This window comes from Catharus ustulatus, chromosome Z (assembly GCF_009819885.2).
Source record: "Catharus ustulatus isolate bCatUst1 chromosome Z, bCatUst1.pri.v2, whole genome shotgun sequence".
NCBI lineage: Eukaryota > Metazoa > Chordata > Aves > Passeriformes > Turdidae > Catharus > Catharus ustulatus.
In genome coordinates this window covers 13,869,093-13,881,612 of record NC_046262.2, presented here as the reverse complement: position 1 = coordinate 13,881,612, position 12,520 = coordinate 13,869,093, and the positions used below count along the sequence as shown (strand labels likewise).

Sequence of the window (12,520 nt, the reverse complement as noted above, 5' to 3'; positions counted from 1 at the left end):
CACACCATTTTGACTAAAATTTTGGTCCCAACCCGGAAGTGCAGCTTACACTCAGGAGCGGCCAATATATGAACAAAGTTCGGAAATTTCCCAACCTGGAAGTGTGAGCTGTGGGCCGGGCCGAGCTCGCGAATTGAGTACCTGCCAGCAAAACCTGGGATCACGCAATTGTTACAAATTGGTTACTCTGTTGCACAGCGGGGGAAGTGGGCTCCCACCAGCTGCACGGTGCGGGGGAAAGCCCAGTGGCACAGCGCGGAGGAAAGCCTGGCGGTGTGGCGCAGAGGAAAGCCCGGTGGCGTGGGCGAAAGCTGGGGCTCCCACCGGCACCGTGGGGGGAGTGGAGCTCACAAATTGAGCACCTGCCAGTAAAACCCACTATCACGCGATTGTTACAAATTGGTTATTTTGCTGCGAACAAAAGTGTGGCTTATAATCAGGTGCAGCTTATATATGGACTAAGAACAAAATGTTGCCGACACCTGGAAGTGTGGCTTACAATCAGGTGTGGCTTATAATCATGAAATTACTGTACTATTTTTCCTAGTGCTGTTAGAATTCTTCATCCTTAGGAAAGTGAGATTCCTGGGATCCAGATCCTGGTTTGATTTTTCACAAATGCATCACAGTTACAGCTACTCTGATAAATACAAAACCAATTAGATTTTCTAAAAATGGTATTCTTTTTACATTAAAAAGGTTTAAGATACACTTAAGTCATGTTCTAATATTCCATACCCAACGATTTTTGAACTTCTAACAATGACAGTCCCAATCTTAAATTATTTGTATGCTGCTAAATTCAGCAGACTCGGGAATTTAAATAGTAGGAATTGTCAAATCTAAATTTGCAGTGCATCTCTGCAACTATTTGTTGGATGTATGCTCAGCAAGCTGGTTACCTCTTCCACAGAACATCTCTGTGCACCCTCTCCTCCTCTGGACAGTGTACATGCTCGTCTTCCTTGCCTGTGCTGATCTACCACGTCATTTAGTCATGGAGCTCTGTGACTGCACGGACTTCTCATTCCAACTGTTTGTTTTCTAGACTGCACCCTTAAAACTTGTAATTCTGAAAGCTTTAAGTTAATCTAGCCGATGTTCTTAAAGAAAATTTATGTACTCTACATTATTCTAACCTTTTGAAATGACAGTGAGTTAATTAAACTGGTAACATACAAAAACCTTGTTCATTAATGACTATTGATGACACTGGTAATTTGCTATGACAGTGTGATTGCAGTGTATGAGCACATGTGCACGTGTGTAGGGGGCTTAACACACACAGGAACACTCTAAATATCATTCTTTTAAAAATTATTTATTCCTTATGAAGAAAGTAGAAAGAGGGTCTTCCATAACACCCCATATTTGCAGTAGCTAACATAGAATCAGATTGCTGCATTCAATCCCCTACATACATACCACTATGAAATTATTGTGATTAAGATGAAAATCACATCCACCCAGTCACAAAGCATGGAATTTTACCCCAAACACACATAAATCCATTGTGTCTGCTCTCTATTGGGGTTTAAAAAAAAAGGATAAACCACAGAATTTCCATTGTATATATATTCCTTTGGATTGAAACACATAAAAAAGACCTAGAAAGATGGATTAAATGCACATAAAGATGAAAAAAAGAAAAAAGATATACTTTCTAGTTCATTAAAAAAACCCAAACATCTTCTTCAATGGATTGTTTTTGACATGGCTGTGTTAATCATCACTCAAGAATCCCAGACTGAGGGCAGTTACATATGTATGTGCACCGTGCAATCACTTATCTAGGTACCAAAAAAAAAATTGTGACACCTGAATTTCCATGAAGATAGGAGAAAAGAAAAACAAAAGCTCAGAATAAAGCAAATAAATGCTCAGGCGAGAAATCCAAGCAGTTTCTGAACACTTACACAGTAATAAAAACATGAAAAGGAAGAAGATATCAACTATCCCCAAAGATGTCAATATGGAAAACACAATTACAGCTTTAAAATGTCACTTTTCATAAAACTACTTGCAACTGTGTAGAAAATTTCAAGACAGGTATAATTTACATCTGCAAATGGCTACAACTATTTGGAAAACTTGATAGTTTGTGTGCAGTAAAGTCCTGAATGATCCTATTTAACATTTGTTTGTGGCATCAGATGCATATCCGGTTCAAGCTAATGATTTCAGTGCAACAGAAAGCAAAAGATGCTGAAGTCTGTCATGGCTAGTTAATAAGTAAGATCACAACAAAGAAACAACAATTCATACACAGCAGCATTTGTTTGCTTCTAAGAAATTTGGTCTGGGCTGAAAATCCCCCCCCACTCCTTTTTATCTAGGCATTTTTTCTAGAAAAATACAGGGGAACTCACTTTTCTGAAATCAAGAGTTACTGTCTTTCTGTCAGCCTCCTATTGTACAACCTACAGCATGTTTTCTTTGGTCAGAAAGTGCTGCTGTAAAGGTGTCCACTGCATATATTTACTAAATGTGTAATAAACTAATGTAGTGTTACATATATATTTACAGAAGATATTACACCATCAGATATATTGGGAAAGGCCTCTGGTTGAAAGAAGAGAAAAACAAAACATACAAGAATATGAAAAACATACAAGATTGTCTCTCTTAATCACTTCTTCATTGCAGCTGGAATCCAGGCAATCATGCTTGTACTTCTAATTCAGGACTGGAAAATATTAAGGATTTAAGTATGTGCAGTGAAATACATGCAGGTTTGCCCTGACTTTTCCCTTCTGACAGTACTCTGGCAGGAAGGACAAAATTCTTACTTCAACTGAAATGGAAAACACCAAAGGGTTTATACAGTGCAATAATACCTAATTACTGAGCACTTTTACAACTTGCTTCTTCCAAGATCCACTCAATTCCATTTAGCAATCCATCTAAAGTTGCGGCTACAGTGTCCTGTATCTGTGAAAATAACATTAAAAAAAAGTTAATGTATTAGACATAACAGCTAACAGGATCTAACAGTATTTTAATATCACTCTGTGTCTATCTGTAAAGTCAGAAACACTCATATCAAGTCTAAATTTTTATCATTAGTGTAAACGTCCCTTAGACAAAAAAGGTTTTATAAGATTAAGAAAACAAACAAAAAGTACCATGACTCAATAAAAATACTTAAAAATAAACAAAAAATTGTGACTCAGGAAATTTAGATTTTAATTGACTGAAGCTTCTTCACTCCCTTCAAGATCATTATTTGTCCTTCCTGACATTCTAGCTCCATCTGAAGCCTCTTCAGTGCTTTCGGGCAAGTCACTTAGCTCCTTGTGTTCAGACAGGCTAATGATTCATCTCAGAGGACCAGAGAAACGAAATCCTTCATTTAAATGGAAAGCTCATGTACTAATATTGACAGCTGCATACTTGTTTAGGTAGGTATAGTTAAGAAACCTGAAAGCCTAAATTAAATTTAAACCACAGAGAAACAGAAAATAAAGGTTTAAGAGCAAGTACCATCCAGGGCTGATGCAGTAGATTTAGCTGCAGCTGATGTGCCACGTAAACACACGGAATTCTTCTCACACCAGCGTGAGACACACAGGACAAAACCAGCAGAGGTCTGTTCGGAGGCCCGAGGGCTGGATCAATCATTGCCAAAATACGAGCCAGCTCCTCCTGACGATCATGCTCTAAGAAACAATTTTTAATATATGAGACTTAAATATATGCAAATACAAGGTGTTTTGGTTTTTTGACTTTTTTTTTGTTTCAGAGACAGAGGGCTGGAAGGGCCAAATGATCTTGTTCTACTTATCACAAGACTTACTCATCTGCCCTTATGTTACACAGACATTGATGACATTAAGATATTTAAATATTTAGAGATCTCCATAGATTCTACAGGCAGCCTACTTCAGCCCTCACATCAGAGTGTTTTCTGAGTACTTCACAGAGATCAAAATTATAACAAGCTATTCAGAAATACTCATACGCTGCACAGTCTGCAGCTCTTCCCTACTGAATGCACTCTTCTCTTAGTGTATCCCTTCAAAGTTTTTTTGCCTGTCTCTTTTCTGAGCTAGCCCTTTTCCTCCCTTCAAAGCTGATGAATGTAAAGACAATTTCCATAATTGTTATTTTGATTATCATCTTACAGAACTAAACTGATTTAGACTAATTGTGGTTTTTACTGTTTTCCTGGTGACGGTTACTTCCAGGCTATTACAGCACAAACAATGTATTTTCAAGTTTCTCCTATGCATACCCAAGGTTTTTGTTAGGTCTTTTTTGTTTTGTGTTTTAATCCAGATAATTTCCCATATGTAATTTAGATAGTACGTGCCATAAACAAAACAAGGGGCCATGTTCCCTAACAGGTTGATGAGGGAGTATCTAGGATAGGAGACCTCTTCAACAGGATAAGCCATGACGAAATAGCAGATTTTGAAAGGATCAGAACATGCATTTTGAGGTATTGCATATTCTTTGTAATCTAACACTCTAGTTATTCACAAAATATAAAGAGAAACCCCTTACCTCTATGAGCTTCTGCATTAGCAACATAAATGAATCCATCAACTACTTCGCACACCTTCTTCACTTGAGCTATTACACTGTAGTGTGTGGCTTGCTGATTACCTACTGTGCTGTTCTCTTGGTAAAACATCTTATTCACAGCAACAGCTTGCTCCTCCCTTGCTCTCCTCCTTTCCACACTGAAAGATATTTCAGTTGTTGGGTGAACTGAGAATGCCAAAACTGAATCTTGAAAGTCTAGGCAGCGCAGAAAAGGGACAGAAAAATGGGCTAAGCCAGAAAAAATATTTCATTTCTCCTTGCCTCCTCCTGCCCTCCTTTTTTTCTGAGTGCACATACAGAGATGGTTAGCAATCTGCAAGATGCTTATGAAAATATACTCCAGGATGAGTTTAGAGAGTGTTTCAAAAGGGACTCAACCAAGGTATGAAGAGGGACAGAAGCACCTGTAATGTATCTGTCGTACACCAGTGGTACACATCCTGTTTGAAAAACCTTTATTACTTCCATGTGAAAACTCAGTGGATGAAAAAAGAAAGGAAAAGCAAAGGCATGCATTGAAACTTCAATTTATAAGGGATATCGAAGCATGAAGAAAATACGTATGAAAGTCACATGACAATAATATGAAGAAAAGTCGAAATGAATTAGAAACTGTACTTTTTATTTGCTGGAGAACAGATCTTATCTTACCTTGTGGTGGAATACAGTGTCACAATATTGAATTTTTGATTGTTGTTAAACTGAAAACTGACTCCTGATCCAATTCCTACAGGGAAAAAAATGAATCTATGAGATTACAGCTATTTGGCCACTAAATACAATTAAGTGGGAGTTCAAAAATTCCAGTGTTGCCACAAAATGAATATATTCAAACCTAGATATTGCTGTTCAGGATAGCAGATTTACTATTTTACAATTCAACTTTATACATGCTCCAATTGATCAGACTTTTAATTTCATGAAAAATCAAGTCAATGGTATTAAAACCATTTCCTTATTTCTGATCATTAGACTTGAACCTAGAAATGTAAATCAGAAAGGAGCCAGACTTGTGTTTATTAGCTGAAACTGGCATAGAAAAGGCTCCAGTTCTGCTTAACACAAGCTGCATTGAAAAAATATATGAGACAAATAAAAAACCAACTAAAAATCATTGCCACGCTTCCTAGAAATACAATTTAATTAATCTGCTGTACTGAAATAGCCATTAGTTAAAAAGTAACACATTTTTGTCTCTGGCTTGGACTGAAGTCAAATTAGACTTTCAAAGCTATTCTTTTAAATATGAAAAGAAAAATCCCTCATCTGTTCCTGTAACTCTTCTAAGTAAAATTTACATAATTTGATATCAGAATACCAAATCACATAAAAAATCAGCCTCGAATTCCTGTGTAAAATCACTAATTTTTTAGCCACTTACTGCAAGCAGTACTGAAAAAAAGGCCTATCTGTATTTATCGATTACAATAGCAGCAGTAACATGGAATTTTGGAAGAAAACAGAAGCACAGGGAGCAAAATGATTCTTCTGACAATGTCCAAATTTAATCATAAATTCACTGAAGCTATTACTTTGTCCCAAATGTTCACTGCATTTATCCTTCGGAACAAATCAGAGAGAAAATGTTTTTTTTTTTTTACCATGATTCTACAGAGTTTTAAGGACACCAAAAAAATCATTCATTTTCTTCATTTCTTCCTTGGAGTTTTTCAATGTTATATCTATTTACAAAATAAGAAGGCCAAAAGCCACAACCATCATTACCATGGATTTGTCTTTGAGGTAGGCCAGCTACCAGCAGAATTTCTGGGCATGTCATCATCTTTTGTACTAAGGAGTTGTCCAGCTCTTCCAAACCTGGCCCAAACATAGCAAAGCGAGGTTCTGCCTGTGTGACCAGTGATTGCAAAAAGGAAGTCACAGTCCCATACCGAGGACGGCTCGATTTCAAACTTCTTCTACCCTGAGGACAGCTCTTTTTATATCTGTGTAAAATAGATGCAACTAGAAATTAAACACAAAATACAAAAGAAGTATTAATCAAACAAATTAACTTAGGTCCCGCACTTCTTATGCTTTGCTACTGCTGCAACTCAAAGCATAGGTCAAAAATTATAAAGCTCCAGCCTGATGGTTTCAAGCACCAGTACAAAGCGGCAAAAGCATCAGTTCTTTTGAAGTCTGAATACTGACTTTTTGGACCTTAGTACACTTCTATCTACAGATCTTTCTGTTTATTTAAAAAGAAAATAAAAATCATTAATTCCCCATCTTCACTGAATACACAATATAGGTAAAATAACATCACAGCAGAAGAATCATATTAAAAATAAAATTTTTAAAATGAGCTTTGTGAGTGCATTTTAAACCTGAATTATACTGCTTTTATATTTATAAAAAGAAACCACCTTAAAAGAACCATTTTCCCTGTAGGTACAAAGCATGCAAGCTGTGGAAGGAGGCAAGTGTTGCCTGCAAACTTATATGCTTATTTGGTGAGGATGCTAGAAGGCATGAAACGGCTGGTAATTGAGGAGAAGAGTAAGAGTCAAACATCCTAGAGCAGCAGCTTCAGTCTGCTTCTGGAGTCATGGTAGGCTGCTGCTGGACAAGCTTCTTCAAGAAACAAATGTGGGCTCCTTTATACCCACACTGAAATGTTTCAGTTGAGATCAGCAAAACTGCCAAGCGCACGCGGACACGATGGAAATCAGTGACAGGTAGTTTCAAATAGGTGATTCAGACCTAAACGAATTTAAATCCAATTTAAAAAGCAGTATATATTTTGCATGTCAAATTCCGGGTGTACTGTTCCCATCTGTTAAGAGGGGATGAAGGGCATAGAGATTGCAGAAGTTAGTGCATTTACCACAAAGCAACATGTTAAGGGCCACCTTTGGAAAATGTAACTGCAAATAAATCAAAAATCCCAAACAAATCCACAGAGCACTATCACAAACTAAGGGAACTGAATGAAGTTTAGAAAAGAAATCACCACAAAATAATCTACATGTTTTAAGAATTCTCAGTCATCCAAACATACTTTTTGTGTTGCTATGCTTTTCAACTGTACTAGCTGAAACCAGTTTTGTCTCACAGTCTTTGACAATCAGAGCTAAAATAATACAACTTGTTATTTTGTGCTCACTTTGTGCAGTTTTTATTATTAGGTCTTCCAAATAAGATGAAAAAAATGCAGAGTAATTTCACTTGCTGTAGTTTGAAGACTTCTTGGTACTTTAATGAACTTGCTGTGGCACTGAGAGCAAAGAACACTTCTTTATCAAGATCAACAGTATGCAGTAATTCTGTGCCACAGTAGACACACAGTTTACAAATAGCTTTAATTTTTTATAGCATTAGCATCGTCTTTTTTACAATGTTTTACATTCTTCCTGAGTTCAAAACAAAAAAAGCTGACCAGACCATGGAGCAACAGGAAATTGTATTTCTAAAATAAACAATGAGTTTGAGACACATCAAAATCAAACAGCAGCTTACAGCAAAGCTTTGTTTCTGTAAATATGAAACATGCCTGTGGGCTGAATACTAGTGCTGTAGGCACACTTGAAGTCATGTAAGAGAATATGGAGATACTTACACTGCCATGTAATCATACAGTGCATTGTCGCTGACCTCTGAAAAGGCTTTATTAAAAATCTCCTCATCTGGAAGTGATTTCCAATCAACAGATGTCCAAGAGGGGAGATCCCGGAGGAGAAAATACCTCCACAACAAGGGGTCTTGCACAGCTGCCCTCCAGTAACAACTCGTGCTTCCTAAGCGACACACATCTTGGGGCGAGAGGAAGGACATGATGCTCAGCTGCACGTCGATCTGAAAACCATCGAGAGCAGCGCTTTAGCGACCCGCGGATCCAGCAGCGCAGAAGGACGGGGTGCGATGCAGCGCTGCCCCCCATCCCGCCCCGCCCCGTGCGGCCGGGCCCCACTCACCGGCAGCGCCTGCAGGCCGCTCTCTCCCTCCGCACCGTCCGCGGCCTCCGGGAGCGGGGCGGGCGCGGAGCCCCGCAGGGTGCCCCGCATCCAGCGCTCCCGGAGGACGCGCAGCCCGCCCCGCACCGCGGCCTCCAGGCCGGCGCCGCGCTGCTCCGCTCCCGCCGCCATGGCGCCGCCCCCGCGCAGCGCCGCGCACGCTCCGGCACCGCCGCTGCCGCGCCCCGGCCCCGCGCCCCGGCCCCGCGCCGACACCGCGCCCCGCACCGACACCGTGCCCCGCACCGCGCCCCGGCACCTTGGACTGCAGTCCAGGAGTCCTTGGAACGCGTGTTTTTTAATGCAACACAAGTATACATTTCGGTCAGAAAAAGAAAATAAGTCAGTCACGGAAGAGTGTGCTCTTGTGCCGCAAGATTTCTTCTAGCGCCGACAGCACAGTGGATCTTAGTTGTGGGATTTCACAAAGTAACGCAGCATTTGTTTTGCAGTTGTTGTGTTCCACCCTTGACCTTTTAAGGGTCCCTCACACACGGCCACATACTTTGTTAACATGATTCTCCCCGTTTCTTGGAAATCCAGAGATATGCTCTGTGGTCTGCTGCCCAGGTCATTGTTAGATACAGGATCTATTGACTCAAGGCTCTCCTGCTTCCCCTCTCCACAGTGTTTCAGCCCCCAGTAGCACATTTCTCCGCTGTACATCAATGCCAGTAAGTGAGTGTCACTAAATATACCTGCAAAAATAATTTACATCAAGTACTTTATTGTTCTGCTGTAAGGAAGTACACAGTTTGTTGATTTTTTTTCAGTAGCACTGGGGAAAAAAAATCCAAAAAGACAGTATAAGCGCATAATTATATAACTATATAATGCCCAGAAGAAAACCTGGATCAAGTTCCTGCTCATTTCTCTGCCTGGTTTGGCCCTCCATAATGCTTTTAAGACTGCTATATAAATATTATTTCTATAATTCTGTTTGTCTAATTATCTCACAGAATTTCAGTATTTCTTTACAGCCTCTTTAGCATAGGCATGACTGTACATATTTACTTTAGAGTATTTCTGTGCCTCCCACAGTTTAAGCCTAAAAGATACTGTTTGAGATCATCTTAACTCAGGTTAACAAGCAGCAGCTTTAGTATTTTAATTCAAAGACACGTGTGTCTTTCATAAAAAGAAAAATCCTGCTAAATAAGTCCACAACTTGACTTTGCATTATGGAGCTATATAGCAGTAATGCCACTTTCAGATGAAATTAAACAAGAAGGTGCTGCATCCTGCTACAGTGAGAGTAGAGCTGTTTTTGAGTGTGCTTAACATGGACATGTCCTCAGCACCAGCTGTTTTACCTTACAAATCCCCTCCTGCTGTATAACCTGACCTGCATCACACTGACGCAGCCTAAGATCCTCCTGCAAACACTCAAAAGGAATGAAATTTATATAAAACTACATGATGTGGTAACAGAGAACCTTTGCCAAATCTAACCAATTCTGCATATAGTTTTTACCTGCATGAAGTCTGGAATTGTGTTTGTACCTGTGCTGTCCTAGAGCTAAAAGGGAAGATCAGTATGTGAACCTCTGGCACCCTCTGCAGTCATATTTGTGCCTAAAACATCTGCCAGTTGTGAACTGGATGGTTGTAAAATACTGTGTTAAACACTGCCAGCATAAAACACTACTCAGTTCACCTCTATTCAGTGCACTCATAAAACACCAGGAAAATGAGCACTCACACCCCCTAAAATTCATGAGTCAAAAAAGGAAACTGGAGGTGGGACTGTTGCCTGCTTATTTGCCTCATTTATTATCTTCTTGTTCTAGAAAGTGTCAAGTCTTGAACATAAATTAAGTCAAATGGTAAAAACATGCAAAAAAGCATTTCATAAAATGAAACAGTTATTAAGAGGAGGGGTTAAAAGGTATTTTGGAGTTGTTTTTTGGGTTTTTTTTACCTTCACTGAGTAATCTAGCTGTGTCTTTATCTTGAAGCGAGACATCTTCATCTAGCTGAAGAGGGCATCTAAAGCTAAGCATCTTCATCAAGTAATGAACTCCATCATTAAGACACTGAATACAGGCAAAAATAAGGAAAAAATAAGTTCTTGTTAAATTAATGGTAGGCAGAAATACTTCTTCATATGAAGGCCCCAAAATCCTAATTAAAGGGAAAAAAAACCCTAAAAAACAAAAAACCCAGCCATTATTTTAAAACCAGAGTCAAACTTCAAAGCTCTATTCACAAGGTCATACAACATTTTCATCTCCTTTACCTTTTTAAATATGGCAGTGTTTTCTTGTAGCCATTCACTCCTTTCTTTTGCTGTGTGGCAATACATGTAAAGCAGGGCTCCTTTTCTCCAGTAAAGACATTCTAACAACTCTGCACCAAGGATGTTGATGGGCTGAAATAAAATCCAAGAAAATGCTCTAACACAACAATAAACCACCTGAACTACTCATATGCACTGTCACACATGCAAACACTGTGTAAATCTCTTACTTCAGGGGCTATGCTCGACAGCAACACTAAGAGACAAGCCTAGCCTAACCTAACAGTATAGGTCAAATAGAATTGTCAACTGCTTATGGAATCATGGAATGTTAGCAAGAGAAATTCTGAGCACAAGGCATTTGAAACATTATTTCCAGGAATCACTATTTAAATACCAAAAAGATTTGAAAAATGTTTCAAAATACTTCAAATTCTGCCCACCAAAAATAGAAATACTACTGCCCCATTTCAGATTTTTTTGTTTTTAAATAATGAAATGATTCACCCTCTGGCTACTCACTTCTTCTTTTATGCCGCATTCCCTCACTAGGTCTTCTGGTTCTGAAAGAACACAAATAAGTTCTTTAAGTTTTTGCAAGGAATATTCTTCTGGAAAATCTTCATCCACAAGCTGATTTTCCTCAAAATACGTAATGTCTAGGACAGCCTATGAAAACAAGAACATATACAAAGCAGAAATGCTACCGTCATAATAATCAAACGGTGGTGTGTTGTAACACATAAAACTAGTTAGTTTATAAAACATTACAATTTAAGGTATTCTTTAACATTTAGTTTGCAAAAGGTGTAAGTTAGAATTATTGAAGGATTGGTGATGGTGAATGCAAAGCCAAACTCCCTTCTGTCCATAAAGTAGCCGCACAAACGACTCCAAGTTATCCAAGTCAAAAGCAGTTCTGTGCTTCACTCACCTCACACCCCCATGTAATACAAGCGCCTTTCTGGCCTGCCCTCCTTTTTTACACCGTCTCCCACACCCCACACACATTTTCTTGAAAGGCAATTTGATGTTTATAGCAAAGTACCTGGGTATAGAGCTGAAAAAGCGTGGAAGGATGTTCTTTCCCTTCGTTGCAGAGGTCCTTCAACTTGTCCAGATTAGCAGAGCCTTTCGCTAAGAAGGTATCTGAGGGAAGAAGACAATGCTCCCTTAGCACCGATAAGCACTCAGCAGGAGCCTTACTCACTCTGCTTTTCCACATGGCTTTCTCATCCATCCTTGGGGAATCTACAAGAGCGGCTGAGTAACACAGCACTTAAGCAGGCCAGTCATCCTGTCAGACCGCACCTTTCATGGTTAAATTCAGGCCACCCGCGGCCAGGCTCTCATGCTCCCAAGCGCACTCGCCGTTCGCGGAGATGCCCTCAGGGCCCCCGGTGCCGCCCGTGCCGCTCCCGCCCCCGCCGCGCCGCTCACCGCGGGCCCCGCTCCCCCCGAGCCGCCGCCCCAGCGCCGCCACCCGCGGCCGCAGCGCCGCCACGGCCGCCATGCCCGGCCCGCGCGCGGCCCCTCCGCGCAGGCGCAGCGGGGCAGGGGCAGGGGCGGGGGCGGGGGCGGGAGCGGCTCCGATGGCGGGGAGTGGGGCCTGGCGCTGCCGCTGGCCCCGGGACACCCGGCCCGGGACACCCGGCCCGCCCGCTCTGCGCCCACTGACGGATGGGACTGCCGAACGGCTGGGCTTATGTGGGCGTGAAGGCTCTTTCACAACAGACGCGTGTGGTGTCTGCAGTGCCCTGTCCGTCCCCGGGGAGAG

The 12,520-nt window shown here is 40.7% G+C and overlaps 2 protein-coding genes across 3 annotated transcripts; both read right to left on the bottom strand.

Moving 5' to 3' along the window:
* Positions 1-1,302: 1,302 nt before the first annotated feature.
* FBXO4 (F-box protein 4) lies at positions 1,303-8,852 on the bottom strand. Of its 2 annotated transcripts, none has more exons than XM_033085984.1 (7): positions 8,764-8,852; positions 8,111-8,346; positions 6,274-6,494; positions 5,200-5,275; positions 4,507-4,685; positions 3,484-3,659; positions 1,303-2,931 (listed from the first exon to the last, which is right to left on the bottom strand). In XM_033085984.1, exons 2-7 carry the CDS (start codon positions 8,323-8,325, stop codon positions 2,842-2,844), a joined length of 957 nt encoding a protein of 318 aa, XP_032941875.1. In that variant the 5' UTR covers positions 8,326-8,346; positions 8,764-8,852; the 3' UTR covers positions 1,303-2,841. The 2 variants fall into 2 exon arrangements, with proteins under 2 accessions (XP_032941875.1, XP_032941874.1); XM_033085983.1 differs by lacking the exon at positions 8,764-8,852 and adding an exon at positions 8,466-8,636.
* On the bottom strand, positions 8,784-12,256 carry CZH5orf51 (chromosome Z C5orf51 homolog). The gene is made up of 6 exons (XM_033085696.1): positions 12,055-12,256; positions 11,792-11,892; positions 11,266-11,412; positions 10,744-10,875; positions 10,426-10,540; positions 8,784-9,202 (listed from the first exon to the last, which is right to left on the bottom strand). Exons 1-6 carry the CDS (start codon positions 12,254-12,256, stop codon positions 8,913-8,915), a joined length of 987 nt encoding a protein of 328 aa, XP_032941587.1. The 3' UTR covers positions 8,784-8,912.
* Positions 12,257-12,520: the final 264 nt, after the last annotated feature.

What these genes read in the sequence shown, in the direction of transcription:
- FBXO4 (XM_033085983.1), bottom strand. Translation starts at nt 8,636, where the DNA reads ATGGCGGCGGGAGCGGAGCAGCGCGGCGCCGGCCTGGAGGCCGCGGTG. An exon ending in ACACTGTATTCCACCACAAG is followed by an intron (nt 4,686 to 5,199) that starts GTAAGATAAGAT and finishes AATATCTTTCAG; the next exon opens with TGTGGAAAGGAGGAGAGCAA. An exon ending in TACTGCATCAGCCCTGGATG is followed by an intron (nt 2,932 to 3,483) that starts GTACTTGCTCTT and finishes TTATTTTCACAG; the next exon opens with ATACAGGACACTGTAGCCGC.
- CZH5orf51 (XM_033085696.1), bottom strand. Translation starts at nt 12,256, where the DNA reads ATGGCGGCCGTGGCGGCGCTGCGGCCGCGGGTGGCGGCGCTGGGGCGG. An exon ending in TTTTTCAGCTCTATACCCAG is followed by an intron (nt 11,413 to 11,791) that starts GTACTTTGCTAT and finishes TTGTTTTCATAG; the next exon opens with GCTGTCCTAGACATTACGTA. An exon ending in AATGCGGCATAAAAGAAGAA is followed by an intron (nt 10,876 to 11,265) that starts GTGAGTAGCCAG and finishes ATTTTATTTCAG; the next exon opens with CCCATCAACATCCTTGGTGC.